Raw genomic sequence first — 17166 nt, 5'->3', positions numbered from 1 at the left:
TTATGTTAAATTGCACACTACAAAGTATCACACCAACACATGTGAAAAACATTGCTATTAATTTATAATTGATAAAATGGGTTATTTAACACAATATTTTTTACCAGTTATGTGATTTAGAACATATAAAAGCATTTGCAAATGTATACAACCCTTAGTTTATGGCAATGGCAGTGTTGGCCTTATTAGAGGACATTGTCAATGACCGAATCCGAAGGGAACGCGTTTTTATGGATCACAGTGATTTTCTGACTGGCTTATTATCCGTTTCAGAGTTCTAAGAGCTATCCTCTTGGAGCTCTGTGCTGAGTTGGGTCCAAATTTGGAAAGAGAGACAGCGGGGAGCCACGCATTACCCGTTCCCTTACAGGTGCTGACAACGCTTGGTTTCCTGGCCAGTGGTTCTTTACAAAGGGAACTGGCAGACCGCTCTGGGTTAAGCCAGTCGTCTTTGAGCCGTGCAATGCCACCTGTATGGGACGGGATCATCTGCATGTCTAGCAAGTATTTAAGGTTTTCATACCATGCAGTTGACCAGCCAAACATTAAAGCGCAATTTGCAGCGATCGATGGTTTTCGTAATGTAATCAGAGCGATCGACTGCACGCACACTGCTATAAAGGTGCCATCTGAAGACGAATTTGCATACGTGAATCGGAAACATTTCCAATTAATAAATGTGCAAATAATATGTGATGCTCAAATGCGCCTAACAAATATTGTGGCAAGGTGGCCTGGGACAACCCATGATTCATTCATCCTCACAAACAGCACGGTTGGGATGAGGCTCCAGTGTGGCAGGGTGCGCGATGGGTGGCTTCTTGGTGAGTAATGTATTTAAAGTTGGGATTCCGCGTACACAGTGTTTCATACATCAGATTTTTTTTACTGCGTACGCACATTTACAGCTTTGTCCGTACGCAATGTTTTAGTATAAATTCAACGCAAGTCTTTGTACATGAGGCCCCAGGCCCGGTCACAAATTACCAGTTACCATCTCGCTGTCATCTGTGGCCTATAAATGGGCTGCGGGAGTCCAATTCAGTGAGTAGGTCTTTTCTGCTGAATGTTTCACGAACATTTCCTGTCCTGCAGACTCTGGGTACTCCTTTTTTGGAAGCTCTCCTCCGAAAAAAAAAGGCTATGACAAAGAGCTGATGCTAACGTTGCTGGGAAAATTGCTATAGGCAGTGTGTTACACTACATTTAGAAGGAAGACAAAAAAGCGGTGTCATCCTCTACTGTATAGTCGGAGCACTTTAATGTGCATTAGCAAAACTTTCACTTGGCGAAAAAAAGCAATGGCTTCCAGAGAGAAGCACGACCTGATAGATCCACTTAAATTTACTCAAATCTTTTACCCACAATAACTTCTACTTATTGGAAATAAGTTAAGTTAAGCCTTTATTTGTCACATATACATTACAGCACAGTAAAATTCCTTCTTCGCATATCCCAGCTTAACTGGGGTCAGAGCGCAGGGTTAGCCATGATACAGCGCCCATGGAGCAGTTAGGGTTAAGGGCCTTGCTCAAGGGCCCAACAGTGGCAACCTGGTGGAGCTGGGGATCGAACCACCGATCTTCCGATCAGTAACCAAGTGCCTTAGCCCTCTGAGCTACCACTGCCAAAACCACAGTGTTTTATGCTGACTAGTCCCACGATTAAAAGACATCTATGTATACAAAATGCACCTGTACTTAACATAAAAATAAGTAAATAACGTCATGTGCGAAGTAAGTGTAAAGAAAACATGTAAATATGGTTTTTGCATGAAGCCATGATGCGTTTTTTTTGAGTAAATTGAAAGTGAAACTTGCCACACATATAAAAGCAAATACAAAATAAAAAATAAATAGAATTAATATATATTTTTATAGATATCAAATTCTATTTATTAAATATTGACATCTGTCTTTAATAATTTATTATTATTATTATTATTATTATTATTATTATATAAACATTAACAGTCATAAGAATATTACACAGAAAGGTATGAAAAAGTGAGACTTGGGCTGCTTTTTTTCTAGCACAGACAATAGATCCATGCAGCCTTTCTGGTATTGATGAACATAAGTGCAAGAATAAATGCACCTGTAGTTTGCAAACATGTTAATAAATGAAGAATAGGTACAGTGCCTTGTAAAAGTATTCATACCCCTTGAAATTTTTCCCTATTTTGTCACGTTACAACCATGTAAATGCATTTTATTGGGATTTTAAGTGATAGATCAACACAAATTGTCACATAATTGTAAAGTAAAAGAAAAATCGTAAATGTTTTTTAAAACTTAACAAATAAAAATCAGAAAAGTGTGGTGTGCATTTGTATTCAGTCTCTATTACTCTGATCCCTAACTAAAATCCAGTGGAGCCAATCGCCTTCAGAAGTGACCTAATTACTAAATAGAGTCCACCTGTGTGTAAATTAATACAGCTGTTTTGTGAAGCCTTCAGAGGTTTGTTAGAGAACATTATACATAATATAACAGGTGTTGTCTGTACATTGGTCAGAACTCACTTTTTTAGTTATATGTTTATGTTTCATACCTTGAAGAACCTGAAACTGAACAACAATTTCTGTCTGTACGGCTATCTAGCCAGATTTTGTCACAGCATTACACGAACCTGGCTGGACAGAATTGAATAAAACTTTGCCAATCCTTTTGTATTTGCCTGGAGTTTAACCTGCACCATAAATTAAATCAAATTGTTTAAAAGAAGGGACATCACGAGCAGTTTTTGTACTTAATTACATCACAGCATTTAGCGCTTTTTTGGACGAATATAGCATTTTTTCCCCAAACTGATTATTCACGATATACCAATACAGTAACATTAGACAGGATCAGGGGAACTCAAGGCTAATTTGTGTCTGTGGGGAGCAAAGACTGGCCAGTCTGGTCTGACCTCAAGCTAATGTAGCACAAAAACATAATCTGTCTGTGACACAAAAACAATGTTTTAATTAGTTTTCCAGTTCACTTTTTAAAAAATCAATGACAGCACCAACAGCGGGCGGTTATGACTTTAGATACATTAATAATCTGATTACACTAAAGCTTTACAAATACTATAAACATTGTTTTTACAAAGGCTGCACTACACGATACACTGATTAAAATACAATTTTGTGCTTCGGACTGAGGTACTTTTTTACTAGAAGAATGTTTGTGCCTTTTAAAAAAGCTATTAGAAGTAGTAGCAGTAGATTTCTAAACTTTCATAACTTTTTCCCAACTGTTGCCCTGACTTTTGCAGAGCAATAGAAATGCATTGCCTAGTAACCACCACAATAAGTGTTCGAGGAAAAACAGAAGTACATAACGTTGCACTAATGCTCACCTATGAATATTATATCAGTTAACTTATTAGTATCGATCTCTGGTTAATTTATTTGTGCATTTTAATTGTTAGAGTATTGTTAGGCCAATTTGTTATTTACAAGAAGAAAAAAGTTAACTAATTGTTTTGACTAACAGATGTTTGACTAACTTGATCCTAGAAATGAATAATTAACTAAAATAGCAACTGCAATGGAAAGAGCCAACATAATTATTTGAAACTGAAAAAAGTTGGGTTAAGTCAAGCCAAAAGAAATCTACTTCATCAAACCCAAAGCCAATACTACTTGAGCTGACTGAAATATTAGAATTAGAGACTAGAGGTACTACTAGAGGTACTACCAAGCCTAAAGGTATTCCTTAATTTCTACCTTTAATTATTGCTTCAATTATTGTAACATTATTGTTTTTCTTCTATTCAGCCTCATGTTAAGAGAACCTGTTGCATGACTTCTGGTACGTATTGTCATGACTTTAAAATTTTAGCAGATCAATATGACTGGAAATTCATTGATGAGATTTTAAATCCTGACAGAGGAAGCCTCTAAATGAAATCAGTGACTTATTGACTTATGAGAATACAAATACATACGCTGAATTTACTTAATTTAATTAAGTGTAAAGGAAACATGTAACCAGGACTTGAGTTTGAACTCTAAAGTAAATTGAAAGTGAAACTTGCCACACAAATAAATGCAAATAGGCCTATAAAATATAAAAATAGAATAAATATAAGGCCTAGCAGGACTAAGCATAGCCTGACTTTCAGAGGCCCCTGCTGTAGAGCCGTGATTATTATGGGAGCGCTAAGTGCCTCTCATCCCTCCCCTCTGGGAGAGCTCGGCCAATCAGCTCTCTCTAGGCCTCCGGCTGTGAGAGGTAACAGCATCACCCGGGGATTGAACCAGCGATCTCCGGATGATAGGGCCCCAATGGAAAAACAATCCTCCCCTAACACACATTAAAAACATTTACATTTGTTTTATTTTCCATTTATTTCTTGTATTTAAAATAATGTCACCATATAATCATTGATAATTTGCTGTTGGACAGTGCTAACCAATTCAACTCATATGTATACAGTAAATAAGCTTCAAGATGTCCAATTAAAAAAATTTTTAGAAGTATTGTTTATTAAATTCTTTGATCAATAAATGCTGACATGTATTTAATTCTAAGCTACAACTAAGAAAAGAAAGTAGAAGTTATAAAGAACGTATTATAACAAATATTATAACAAATAAAGACCGTGATTTATCAAAACCAAGAAAAGTATACTTACTAATATGCAAGCTGAGAATCTAAGCAGCATGTAAAAGGACTGAAAAGACACAATAACAAAAATATGCATATTTTTTGTACAAACTTTGTTATACATGTTTATTTTATGACTTCATTATTAAGTCAGTACAAAAAAAACCTTTTTGATTTTCAGATATTACTATTCAAAAAATATTACCTTTCCAGAAAAGAAAGCAGCATATTATATATTTAATGCACTGAATGATTGTAAAAAAGACGCAGGTATGACAATGTTCATTTGTTTGCTTGTTTGGTCCATTTTTACACAGGGGCCTCTTCCACTGATAATTTTTTAATTAATGTTACTTCCTCATTTAATCTGTACAGTAATAATATCACGTAACTAAACTTTCCAAATATGCGTTATTTTTTTTGTAAATTGGTATATGCCCACCTTCTACTGCAGGTTTTTCTTCTGTTCTCTTTTTTTTGCTGTAATATAGTGCCTGCTCTATTGACCAATACATTCATATAAATACATGTGGTTTTCTTTTTTCTCTTCAGATCTCGCAAATTGGTCTGCTACTGTTTCTATTTTTTTATTTCTATTTTCATTATATCAAATGCAGATGTTAATATAGTCAAGTGTGTTAAAATTGGATTACACATAAACACCACAATGACAGCTGACAGTGTCTATCAGAAAATAAATCGCTATACAGCTACTTCAGAGGAACCTACAGGGTACTAAACACAGACTTTGTGAAGCCAGTGGGTGGAGTTTTTTTTTCCCAAAGTCAGTATAAAAGTCAATGCCTTGTTCCAGAATTTCAAACCAGTAGAGGAGCCCCCTACTTGTGAATAAGAAGCTTACTTTAGTATTGTAGACAGCAGTTTTAAGTAAGGATGGAACCAACAAATAATGAAGGAATACCTTTAGGCTTGGTAAGTACTTATGGGCTTTACTTAGATTAAACTACAACTATAGTTATAGTAATATAAATAGAATACTAATACAACAACTACTCCTACTACTACTACTAATAATAATAATCATTTTATATAATTATAATAATATATATTTTCATTATTATACAATTATCTTTTTGTATACTGGAAAAATAAATGTAAAAAATATTCATAAAACAATTTTCTCAAGTGTATCTTTTGTGAATTATTTATGGCAAGATACATAATTGAGTTAATTAGCAATAATTAAAGTTAATTATATAAAGTTATTCTGTTTGAGCTGTTTACCTGACCTGTGTGGACCTGTCAGGTTACAGTTTCATTTCTCAGAATTTTATTACCTTCCTGTTGAATAACTTTCACTTTCAGTTCATTAATACTGTCTTCAGGTACATTAGTGTCAATATTGTTCAGTCAGGAACAACCAGTCTGTGCAACCAATCCATAATCTATTTAATTTTTTAAAAGCCAACAAACAAAACCATTAACTTAATCCTAGAATTAATAGAGCTAATAAATGAAAGCTAAAACTTCAGTATATGATTCCTTTTCTGAACATAGCTAAGCTACAGAATTCTCTATTCGACAAGTTGTAGATGTAAAACAGATGTCTGGTTTATATCTGCATATTGTTCTAACCCATGAAAGTGAGTTGTTTGCTTTTATTATCATTTTATTTATTAATTTATTATTATTATTATTATTAATATTATTAAAAAGTTATGGGTTAAAATTTGATTTAGGGATGACTCCCAAGTGGAACATTAAATATGTGTTTGTCCTTTTTATCTAAATCCTTACTCTGAAACAAATCCTCACAGTGACACACTAGCTCATATCTGAAGGGAGATATCGCCTTACTGTACATAAAAAGATTCAGGATCCAGAAACCTGAACAGCCTAGGTTGCAGTATCCTAGATGGCATTTGCAACCTTTTTTTCCACCTACAAGCAGTTTTCTTTTAAAGCGTAGTTGGATGAGATTAGAATGAACAAAGAAAATTAATGTTTTTCTTTTTTTTTTTACTTATGTTCCTCTGACAGCATTCTAAGACATTTCAAAAGACATATTGATATATCTTCATAAAGGAACTTTGTATAAACATTATTCCTCCAGAAGTTTATGATTCCCACAGTTTGTGTTATTAATTGCTCTTTCATGGCAGTCCAAATTTTCATTTAAGGAACTTTTTTATTTTATTCATTCAAGGAACATGATTTTATATTTTTTCATTCCTAAAGATCAGTCCATGGTACCTGCACTCAAACTCCACTAGCCACACCTCTGTATTCAGTGCTATAGCAGAACTGATTGGTGAGTCAAATCTGCTTCTTCATTCATTTTTTTTTAGCTGTTTCATCCTACTTAACTCTGGACCACATTGCATAAACAGTTGAAATCTTTCATATTATAAACCAACAAATAATGTTGCTTGACAAGGGCAGCAATATATTATTATTTATTATTTATGAACGATACATCTCCTACACATAGCCATGAAAGAACTGGAAAAAGTATGTGAAAATACTGTTTGTTGGCTGCAGTTCAGCCTATATCTCGTTCTCCCTCACTGTCAGCACTAGACCCCCCAGAACTTATTTTTCCTAAGCCTTCTTCCATATTCATTGTTCACTTACCGTATGACTGTGCGGCCATTTTCAATTTTACTACTGCAGTGGGCCCGAACTCTGATTACACCCAGGAGGGCTACTTCAAGGAGAACAAACCCCTTGTGATCATCAACATCACAAAAAAGCTAATAGTGGACTTCATTATGTAATAGGGGTGGAGCTACCACCCCATCAGTATCAACAGGAACTGGGTAGCAAGTGTAATACTTTCCAGTGTTGTAATTTTTTTTTTTTTTTTTTACATTAGTAAAGTAGAAAAAGGGCCTATCAGTATCTTTACTACCTTAGTCATTAAAGTACTGCCATCCAAGATGCTAAGAAACGTCTGCACCTGCACCATTGAGAGCATCCTGATCACGGTCTAGTTTGGAAAAAGCAACAAGAAAGTTAGGCAGGCTGAGCGTGTTTTTGGTCAACTGACTACACCAAATTGTGGTGCTAGAGAGGAAGGTTTATTGCATTAAGTTTATTTAATTGTCCTAGAATGGAAGGACAGTTTTTTTCCATTTGTTTGGGGGAGAGAGATAGCAGATTCATATTAATTTTAAGAGCAAGAGACATATAAAACAGCATGCTCTGTATATCTCAACTAGTGCATTTTTTTTACACTTTTAAACATAGTAAATACTTTTATGCTATTTAACCACACTAGTCTACATACAGTGGCTTGCAAAAGTATTCAGCCACCTTGAACTTTTCCACATTTTGTCACATTACAGCCACAAACATGAATTAATTTCATTGGAATTCCACGTGAAAGACCAATACAAAGTGGTGTACACTTGTACACCAGTGGAACGAAAATCGTATATGATTCCAAACATTTTTTACAAATAAATAACTGCAAAGTGGGGTGTGCGTAATTAATCAGCCCCCTTTGGTCTGAGTGCAGTCAGTTGCCCATAGACATTGCCTGATGAGTGCTAATGACTAAATAGAGTGAACCTGTGTGTAATCTAATGTCAGTACAAATACAGCTGCTCTGTGACGGCCTCAGAGGTTGTCTAAGGGAACATTGGGAGCAACAACACCATAAACTCCAAAGAACACACCAGACAGGTCAGGGATAAAGTTATTGAGAAATTTAAAGCTTAGGCTACAAAAAGATTTCCAAAGCCTTGAACATCCCACGGAGCACTGTTTAAGCGATCATTCAGAAATGGAGGGTGTATGGCACAACTGTAAACCTACCAAGACAAGGCCGTCCACCTAAACTCACAAAGAAATGCAGCCAAGAGGCCCATGGGACAACTATTAGTCGTGCACTGCACAAAGTTGGCCTTTATGGAAGAGTGGCAAGAAGAAAGCCATTGTTAACAGAGAACCATCAGAAGTCCCGTTTGCAATTTGCCACAAGCCATGTGGGGACACAGCAAACATGTGGAAGAGGTGCTCTGGTCAGATAAGACCAAAATGGAACTTTTTGGCCAAAATGCAAAACGCTATGTGTGGTGGAAAACTAACACTGCACATCACTCTGAACACACCATCCTCACTGTCAAATATGGTGATGGCAGCATCATGCTCTGGAGATGCTTCTCTTCAGCAGGGACAGGGAAGCTGGTCAGAGTTAATGGGAAGATGGATGGAGCCCAATACAGGGCAATCTTGGAAGAAAACCTCTTGGAGTCTACAAAAGACTTGAGACCGGGGCGGAGGGTCACCTTCCAGCAGGACAACAACCCTAAACATTAAGCCAGGGCAACAATGGAATGGTTTAAAACAAAACCTACCCATGTGTTAGAATGGCGGAGTCAAAGTCCAGATCTAAATCCAATCGAGAATCTGTAGCATGATCTGAAAACTGCTGTTCAAAAACGCTGCCCATCTAATCTGACTGAGCTGGAGCTGTTTTGCAAAGAAGAATGGGCAAGGATTTCAGTCTCTAGATGTGCAAAGCTGGTAAAGACATACCCTAAAAGACTGGCAGCTGTAATTGCAGCAAAAGGTGGTTCTACAAAGTATTGACCCAGGGGGCTAAATAATTACGCACACCCCACTTTTCAGTTATTTATTTGTAAAAAATGTTTGGAATCGTGTGTATTGGTCTTTTACGTGGAATTCCAATAAAATTGCTGTAATGTGACAAAATGTGAAATTGTGGAATTGATTCCTAATGTGGAAAAAGATCAAGGGGGCCTAATACTTTTTCAAGCCACTGTATGCAGTGCATAATTTTTGGCTTATGCACTGCATATCTCATTGCATATCGCAAGCAATTAAATTATGCCAATGCTTAACTAGAATGATATTACTTTAGCTGTCACATCTGTGCCACCACAGTCCGGGGGAGTGAGATCCGGTTCCCCGGATTATTGAGCCGAAGCTTTGTCTCCCCCTAGTGTGTCTACGTTGGTATGTCTTCACTTAATCACAAATCACGTACACCTGTGTCTCTCCCCTGTGTGTCCTTATTTAAACCAGCTGAACCCGTAGTGTCCTGTCCGTTCACTGTTGTTCACATGTTTTGTTTCCTACATGCTACTCACACCTCACCGCCCTCTCCTATCTCCTCCTCAGGAGTAAGCCGAGTCTGCAGGAACGGGGTAAGGCCGGTAGTGAACCGGCAGCGAGGTCAAGGTCACGGTTAAGTCGCCAGCCGAGCGCAGCGCAGGACCCGTGTGACAGTGGTGTTAATTCTTGGTAGTGTTTTGTGCCCGCCTGCAGACCCAGCCTGAGGAGGCTGTCTTTTGTTCGTTTGTTTTATGTTTATTTTTGGTTTTGTTTCGTTTCATATAAGAAGAGAATTGTGGGAAGACTTTTGCCCCAAAAAAGACTGAATAAAAGACTCACGTGTGTTTGCAACTTATACCTGCATTTTGCGCCCAATTCTTCTACACAGAGATCATGACAGATGAACGGACCCGTCCGGACGCAGCAGGAGTTCCCCTGCCCGACGAAAACGCACGTTTACATAGCTACCTGCGAGACCAGCAGCAGGAAATCGGAAGCCTGGCACGCGCCGTCCATGACCTCGCGTGCAGCGTTAGCCAGCTGGCAACGGCGAGAGTGCCCCCGGCTGCTCCGCAGCCACCTGTAGCATCGTCGCCCCCGCGCCCCGCTCCTCCGGAGAGGTATGGAGGAGATCCGGAAGGCTGCCGAAGGTTTCTGCTCGCCTGCGAGTTGTACTTAGCGGACTTTCCAAACCTGACCGATCCGCAAAAGGTGAGCTTCGTCACTCAGCATCTCACAGGTCGTGCACTCGACTGGGCTACAGCCACATGGAGCACCGGAGGCACCATCACCACTCGATACCACCGCTACGTCGAGGCCCTTCGCGCCGTCTTTGATCACCCCGACCAGGGAAAGTCTGGTGAGCAGCAGCTGCTGAGGCTCCGTCAGGGAAACACACCGGTGGCAGAATATGCGGTAAAGTTTCAGGTGTTAGCGGCTGAAAGCGGGTGGTGTGAAAAAAGCTTACTGGCAAGATTTCGAGACGGACTCGCACCAGATATCCAGCTAGAGCTAGCATGTCGAGACACTGACTTGTCACTTGAAGAATGCATCACACTAGCTATCAAGCTGGACCAACACCTGCGCAGCCAGCAGCGCCGACCGCTACTCCGACTGCCGAAACATCCAGAGCCGCGCCGCAAAGAGAGCCTCCATCAGCTGCAGCCAACGGAGCGCGAAGGGTCCTCCACCGAGGCCATGGACGTGGATTCATCACGTCTCCCCGCATCCGAGAAAACCAGGCGACTGACTGCGGGGCTGTGTTTGTACTGTGGGGGGGAAAAACATCGAGTCAGCTCCTGCCCGCTGCTGAAAGTAACGTGCCGCACCCCTCCGCGCACACACACACCTTTTTGTTTGCCAGCACAAATTTCATTTAATAATAACACTTTGTCTGTTTTTCCCCTAATAGATTCTGGGTCGGCTGGTAATTTCATCTCAGCTTCTGTCCTTTCCTCGCTGCAAGCTCCCGTGTCGAAGCTTCCGTGCCCGATATCTATTAAAGCTCTGGACGGTCATGCCCTCACCCACTCGCCTCTTAAACTAATTACTGCGCCCCTCCGCTTAACTTTCCCCGGTCACTCTGAGGAGATAAAATTTTTCGTGCTTCCTCAGACGGACCATTCCGTCGTGCTGGGCCTGCCATGGCTCAGTTTTCACAATCCTAATTTTGATTGGGCGAATACGCGCATCCTCTCTTGGTCCCCACGATGCGCCACACATTGTAAAACGTTAGCTTTAACGGTCCAAACCACTACTATTGAGAGCCCGAGTCATAAAGTGTCCTGCAGTGTGCCGCCAGAGTACGCGGAATTTAAGGATGTGTTTAGTGTTAGTGCAGCAGCGAGACTTCCTCCCCATCGTCCGTGGGACTGTGCGATAGAGTTATTGCCTGGGAAAACACCGCCTTACTCACGTATTTATCCGTTGTCCCTGGACGAAACCAGGGCAATGGAGGAATACGTGGATGAGGCTCTCAAGCAGGGGCTTATCAGCAGGTCCACGTCGCCGGCTTCGGCAGGTTTCTTTTTTATTGAAAAAAAAGGCGGAGGCTTAAGACCCTGTATTGATTATAGGGGACTCAATGCAGTCACAATAAAATATAAGCACCCCCTGCCACTGGTTCCGGCCGCTATCGACCAACTCCGAGGTGCCTCCATCTTTACCAAGCTCGACCTCCGCAGCGTGTACAATCTCGTTCGTGTGCGCAAAGGCGATGAGTGGAAGACGGCGTTTAGCACCTCATCTGGTCATTATCAGTACAACGTAATGTCATATGGGCTGGTAAACGCACCTGCGGTGTTTCAGGGATTTATGAATGACGTGTTTCGGGATATGTTTAACCGGTGTGTCATAGTATATTTAGATGACATTCTGATATACTCACGGTCATATTTTGAGCATGTTAAGCATGTGATCGCCGTCCTACATCGGCTACGCGCACACGGGCTCTATGCGAAGGCGGAGAAATGCGAATTTCACCAACGTGAGATTGCATTTCTGGGCTATCGCATAGGGCCACAGGGGGTCAGGATGGAGAAGGCCAAGGTGGAGGCGGTAACCCAATGGCCAGTACCAAGGTCAGTAAAGGCGCTACAAAGCTTTCTCGGGTTCGCCAATTTTTCCCGGCGTTTCATTAGAAACTTTAGCGCGATAGCGGCGCCGCTCACTGCATTGCTTAAAGGCAAACCTAAGAGACTTAGCGCGCTCTCCGCAGAAGCAGCGGACGCATTCCTAAAGCTCAAAACAGCTTTCACCACAGCTCCTGTCTTACGGCTTCCTGATCCGGAGAAGCCGTTTGTAGTCGAAGTGGACGCTTCCGAGGTAGGGATAGGGGCGGTGCTGTCGCAGCGCCACGGTCAACCCGAGAAGCTCCATCCTTGCGCGTTTTTTTCACGCAAACTGACACCTGCCGAACAAAATTATGATATTGGCAATAGGGAACTGCTAGCAGTGAAAGCGGCGTTAGGGGAGTGGAGACACTGGCTAGAGGGAGCCAAACACCCTTTCGTAGTGCTTACCGACCACCGAAATTTAGAATATATCCAACAGGCAAAAAGGTTAAACACTAGACAAGCCCGCCGGGCACTGTTTTTTACGCGTTTCCGCTTTCATATCACGTATCGGCCGGGATCAAAAAATAAAAAAAGCAGATGCATTGTCTCGGTACTATCCGGCATTAATGCCTGTCGAGAACCCTGAACCCATTTTACCCGAGCCGCTCGTGGTCGCTCCGGTGATGTGGGACGTGGACGCAGAGATCGCTCAGTGGGCGCGACACAACCCCGTGCCCGATGGGTGCCCTCCAGGACGCACTTATGTCCCCGAAGCGTTCCGCGAGCGGCTCACAATCGACGCTCATGTTAATCGATCCTCGGGGCATCCAGGCGTAGCCCGTACACATAAAATACTCGTACCGAAATACTGGTGGCCGCGTATGAAGGAGACCGTAAAGACAGTAGTTTTATCTTGTGCCATCTGCGCGAGCACAAAAAGTCCGCGCAGTCTACCGGTTGGTAAATTAATGCCCCTCCCGACGCCGAACAGACCGTGGTCCCACATTGCAGTGGACTTTGTGACGGACCTGCCGGTGTCAAACGGGTACACTACTATTCTTGTTGTGGTAGATAGGTTCTCGAAGGGGTGTCGTTTCATTCCGTTTGGCTCTCTTCCGTCAGCAATTCAAGTGGCCGAAGCCCTTTTTGAATATGTGTTCCGATACTATGGCATACCCGAAGATATAGTTTCTGATCGTGGTCCCCAATTTATCGCTAAAGTCTGGAAAGCGTTCTTCCAGAAATTGGGAACCACTGTGAGCCTAACGTCGGGCTACCACCCTGAGTCTAATGGGCAGGCAGAGCGGACTGTCCAAGAACTCGGCAGATATCTTCGAGCATATTGTAGCAGTCAACAGCACGACTGGGCTCTCAGCCTGCTATGGGCCGAATACGCCCAAAATTCGTTAACCCACTCCTCGACCGGTCTAACGCCGTTCCAGTGTGTGCTAGGTTATCAACCTCCGCTTTGTCCTTGGGATGCCACTCCCACCGAAGTACCCATGGTGGACGAATGGTTTAAAAAAGCGGAAAGAGTTTGGGAGAACGCACACACGCAAATCTCCCGAGCAGTGGCCCGCTTCAAGAAATTTGCTGACAGACGAAGGAAGGAAGGCCCTCCGCTTCAGGTAGGCGATCGGGTATGGCTCTCGACACGGGACCTCCATCTTCACCTCCCTTGCCGCAAGCTCACACCAAAATATATCGGCCCCTTCCCTATAATCGCTCAGGTTAACCCCGTTTCTTTTAAACTCAAACTCCCAAACCATATGCACATTAACCCTGTTTTTCACCTTTCTCTGCTAAGGCCGGTGATCCGGGGACCCCTCGAAGAGGGCACAAGCGAACCCTCGCTCCCTGGGGCTGTGGAGATAGAGGGCGCCCCAGCGTTTAAGGTAACTAGGTTGTTGGACTCACGGAGGAGAGGGGGGTCTCTCCAATATCTTGTCGACTGGGAGGGATACGGTCCGGAGGAGAGGAGTTGGGTGCCAGCTAAAAACATCTTAAGCCCCGAACTAGTTACAACTTTCCACAGGGAGAGGCCGGATCGCCCAGCACCCCGACCTCCGGGCCGCCCCGCTCAGCGACCAACCCACCCAGTCAACAGGGGCCCCCCCCCACCGCCCAGGCGACGGGGTCGCCCTCGCCTCCCTCGGGGGGGCCGGTCCTGAGGGGGGGGGTACTGTCACATCTGTGCCACCACAGTCCGGGGGAGTGAGATCCGGTTCCCCGGATTATTGAGCCGAAGCTTTGTCTCCCCCTAGTGTGTCTACGTTGGTATGTCTTCACTTAATCACAAATCACGTACACCTGTTTCTCTCCCCTGTGTGTCCTTATTTAAACCAGCTGAACCCGTAGTGTCTTGTCCGTTCACTGTTGTTCACATGTTTTGTTTCCTACATGCTACTCACACCTCACCGCCCTCTCCTATCTCCTCCTCAGGAGTAAGCCGAGTCTGCAGGAACGGGGTAAGGCCGGTAGTGAACCGGCAGCGAGGTCAAGGTCACGGTTAAGTCGCCAGCCGAGCGCAGCGCAGGACCCGTGTGACAGTGGTGTTAATTCTTGGTAGTGTTTTGTGCCCGCCTGCAGACCCAGCCTGAGGAGGCTGTCTTTTGTTCGTTTGTTTTATGTTTATTTTTGGTTTTGTTTCGTTTCATATAAGAAGAGAATTGTGGGAAGACTTTTGCCCCAAAAAAGACTGAATAAAAGACTCACGTGTGTTTGCAACTTATACCTGCATTTTGCGTCCAATTCTTCTACACAGAGATCATGACATTAGCTTGCTTCCTAAACTAGTCTTTCTAACTCACTACAGATCCTATGTACAAAAGTGTGTGTGTGTGTGTGAGAGAGAGAGAGAGAGAGAGAGAGAGAGAGAGAAAGAGAGTGAGAGAGAGAGAGAGAGACCAGACCTTACCCACATTAAGAATCTTTGGCATTTGCTGCAGAAGACTTTCCCAGTGGTCCCTTTCTCATTACAAGATCTTGAAGAAAAATTAATGTAACTCTGGACATAAATAAATGTTGTGACATTGCATGAGCTTATTGTAATGATGCCACAGTGAATGCATGCTGTAGTCAAACCAAAAGGTGGTCCAAGTGTGTGACTTGTCCATGCAATGTAGTTCATTTTCCCTGTTATTTCCCTACTGACAGACAATGCTTATGACCCAGACGTCAGTGCAAAACAATTCTGGATTGATAAAACAAAGATCAAAGACCAGGACTGCCTCATCTTTATGGATAATGGAAAAGGAATGGACTGTGACAAGATGCGCAAAATGTTGAGGTATAGATGTTTTTATAAAGTCTGCATAGTAATTAGCAGTTAGATCATTTAGAAATACACTGTTACTAAACAGTCCACGGTTTCATGAAAGTTTCTTTTGTTACTGACAGTGCTCTCTCTCTCTCTCTCTCTCTCTCAGTTTTGGCTTCTCAATTAAGCAGACAGAAAGCCAAACAGAAAGTTATGAGCCAGTGGGCCAATATGGTAATGGTTTTAAGTCAGGTTCCATGCGCTTGGGGAAGGATGTCCTTGTGTTCTCAAAGAAAGATGACATCATGTGTGTGGGTCTCCTGTCACAGACTTACCTCGAGAAGAAACAGTATGTCATAGTGCCTATTGTGGAGTTGACCAACACCGGACAGATTAATATCCTTTACTTGGAAAAAAAAGAGGAAAATGGATTGATTTCATAGGAATCTTGGATTGAATTATTGAATGAAAAGTGTATATTATAGGAGCATTTTTGCTTAAAAGCGATAAGGTGATACTGGGCCTGCCAGTTTAAGGGGGTAAAGATAAAAACCGAAATATATATTTTTTAAGGAATTTTGTATAAACATTACAGTTTGTGTTATTATTCGCTCTTTAATTTCAGTCCAAATCTGGAGCACTAAGTAAATTTTGAAAAAGGTACCTATGTACAGTCAGGTCCTTAACCTCACTGTTCACTTAAACCAGAGCATAAAAAGAGTCTTCATGCTATCTTGACAAATTCTCTGTATATAAATGAGGAAGAACTGCTTGCTGAGTTTAGTGTGATTGAGCGCTTGTGCACCAACTCATGTGGAACTCGCATCATCATCTGGAACCTACGCAGGTGAACATACATACATATATAGAGTTTAATATGTGCTCCTATAGTTTTATTTGAAAGCTTTGTTAAGTTATGACATTTTTTTGCGGGGATGCTTATTTGGTTATACTGTTATTAATGACCAAGGGCAAAGAGCAATATATTGGCAATATTGTAGCAATAATGGTGCCATAAATTCTCACAATGTTTACACTGCCAATTATTCTGCTGCAGGACATCTTCAGGAGAATTAGAATTTGAAGTTATAAAGAACCGCTACGACATCCGGGTCCCTGTTGATGATGATGAATATGATGATGTTGACGATGGCACCAGGAAGAAACTCAAGCGAAATGCAAAGGGTAGCATCTCAGTGCCTGATAGTAAATATTCACTGCGGGTAAGAATTTTACCAGAAAATATTATATAAACATTGAGCTGTTGGCTGAGTTCACTGAGGTAAGAGGCGTATTTCAGAAGCAAGATGTCAGACTTGCTAACGTTGTAATACATATAATCTGTGTTAGATTTAAAATGCTTCTGCCTTGGTTAAAAGCATGGATCTACATGCACAGTGTTTCTTATAAATCCAAATTCTAATAGAATATGTAATTAATACAGAAAAATTACAATAAAATATTCTGTAAGTAATACAGAATAATTACAACACAAAAACAGAAACTGGGGTAACAGGCATGATGCAGAAACACTGGTTATGCACAACATAACAGATCAGAACAGATGCAAGACCCAGACCAACTAAACACATTTATACTGCACACAACTAATGAGCCACCTCGGTTCAGGTGAGCGTTCCCGTCACCTTATCGAGGTGCATTCTGGGATATGCAGTTCAAACTAACCAGAAACACAAAAGACACAAAA

The 17166-nt window shown here is 41.7% G+C and overlaps 1 protein-coding gene across 1 annotated transcript in view; it reads left to right on the top strand.

Moving 5' to 3' along the window:
• Positions 1 to 5346: 5346 nt before the first annotated feature.
• LOC128524337 (MORC family CW-type zinc finger protein 3-like) overlaps positions 5347 to 17166 on the top strand; it is a 30444-nt gene continuing 18624 nt past the window's right edge. Inside the window, exons 1-6 of the mRNA XM_053496873.1 lie at positions 5347 to 5534; positions 6801 to 6873; positions 15356 to 15488; positions 15628 to 15851; positions 16149 to 16305; positions 16516 to 16681. Coding sequence (XP_053352848.1) covers positions 5496 to 5534; positions 6801 to 6873; positions 15356 to 15488; positions 15628 to 15851; positions 16149 to 16305; positions 16516 to 16681 — 792 coding nt within the window. The 5' untranslated portion in view covers positions 5347 to 5495. The remainder of the gene's footprint in view (positions 5535 to 6800; positions 6874 to 15355; positions 15489 to 15627; positions 15852 to 16148; positions 16306 to 16515; positions 16682 to 17166) is intronic.

This window comes from Clarias gariepinus, chromosome 5, assembly GCF_024256425.1.
Source record: "Clarias gariepinus isolate MV-2021 ecotype Netherlands chromosome 5, CGAR_prim_01v2, whole genome shotgun sequence".
Lineage (NCBI taxonomy): Eukaryota > Metazoa > Chordata > Actinopteri > Siluriformes > Clariidae > Clarias > Clarias gariepinus.
This window is presented reverse-complemented; position numbering and strand designations above follow the sequence as displayed.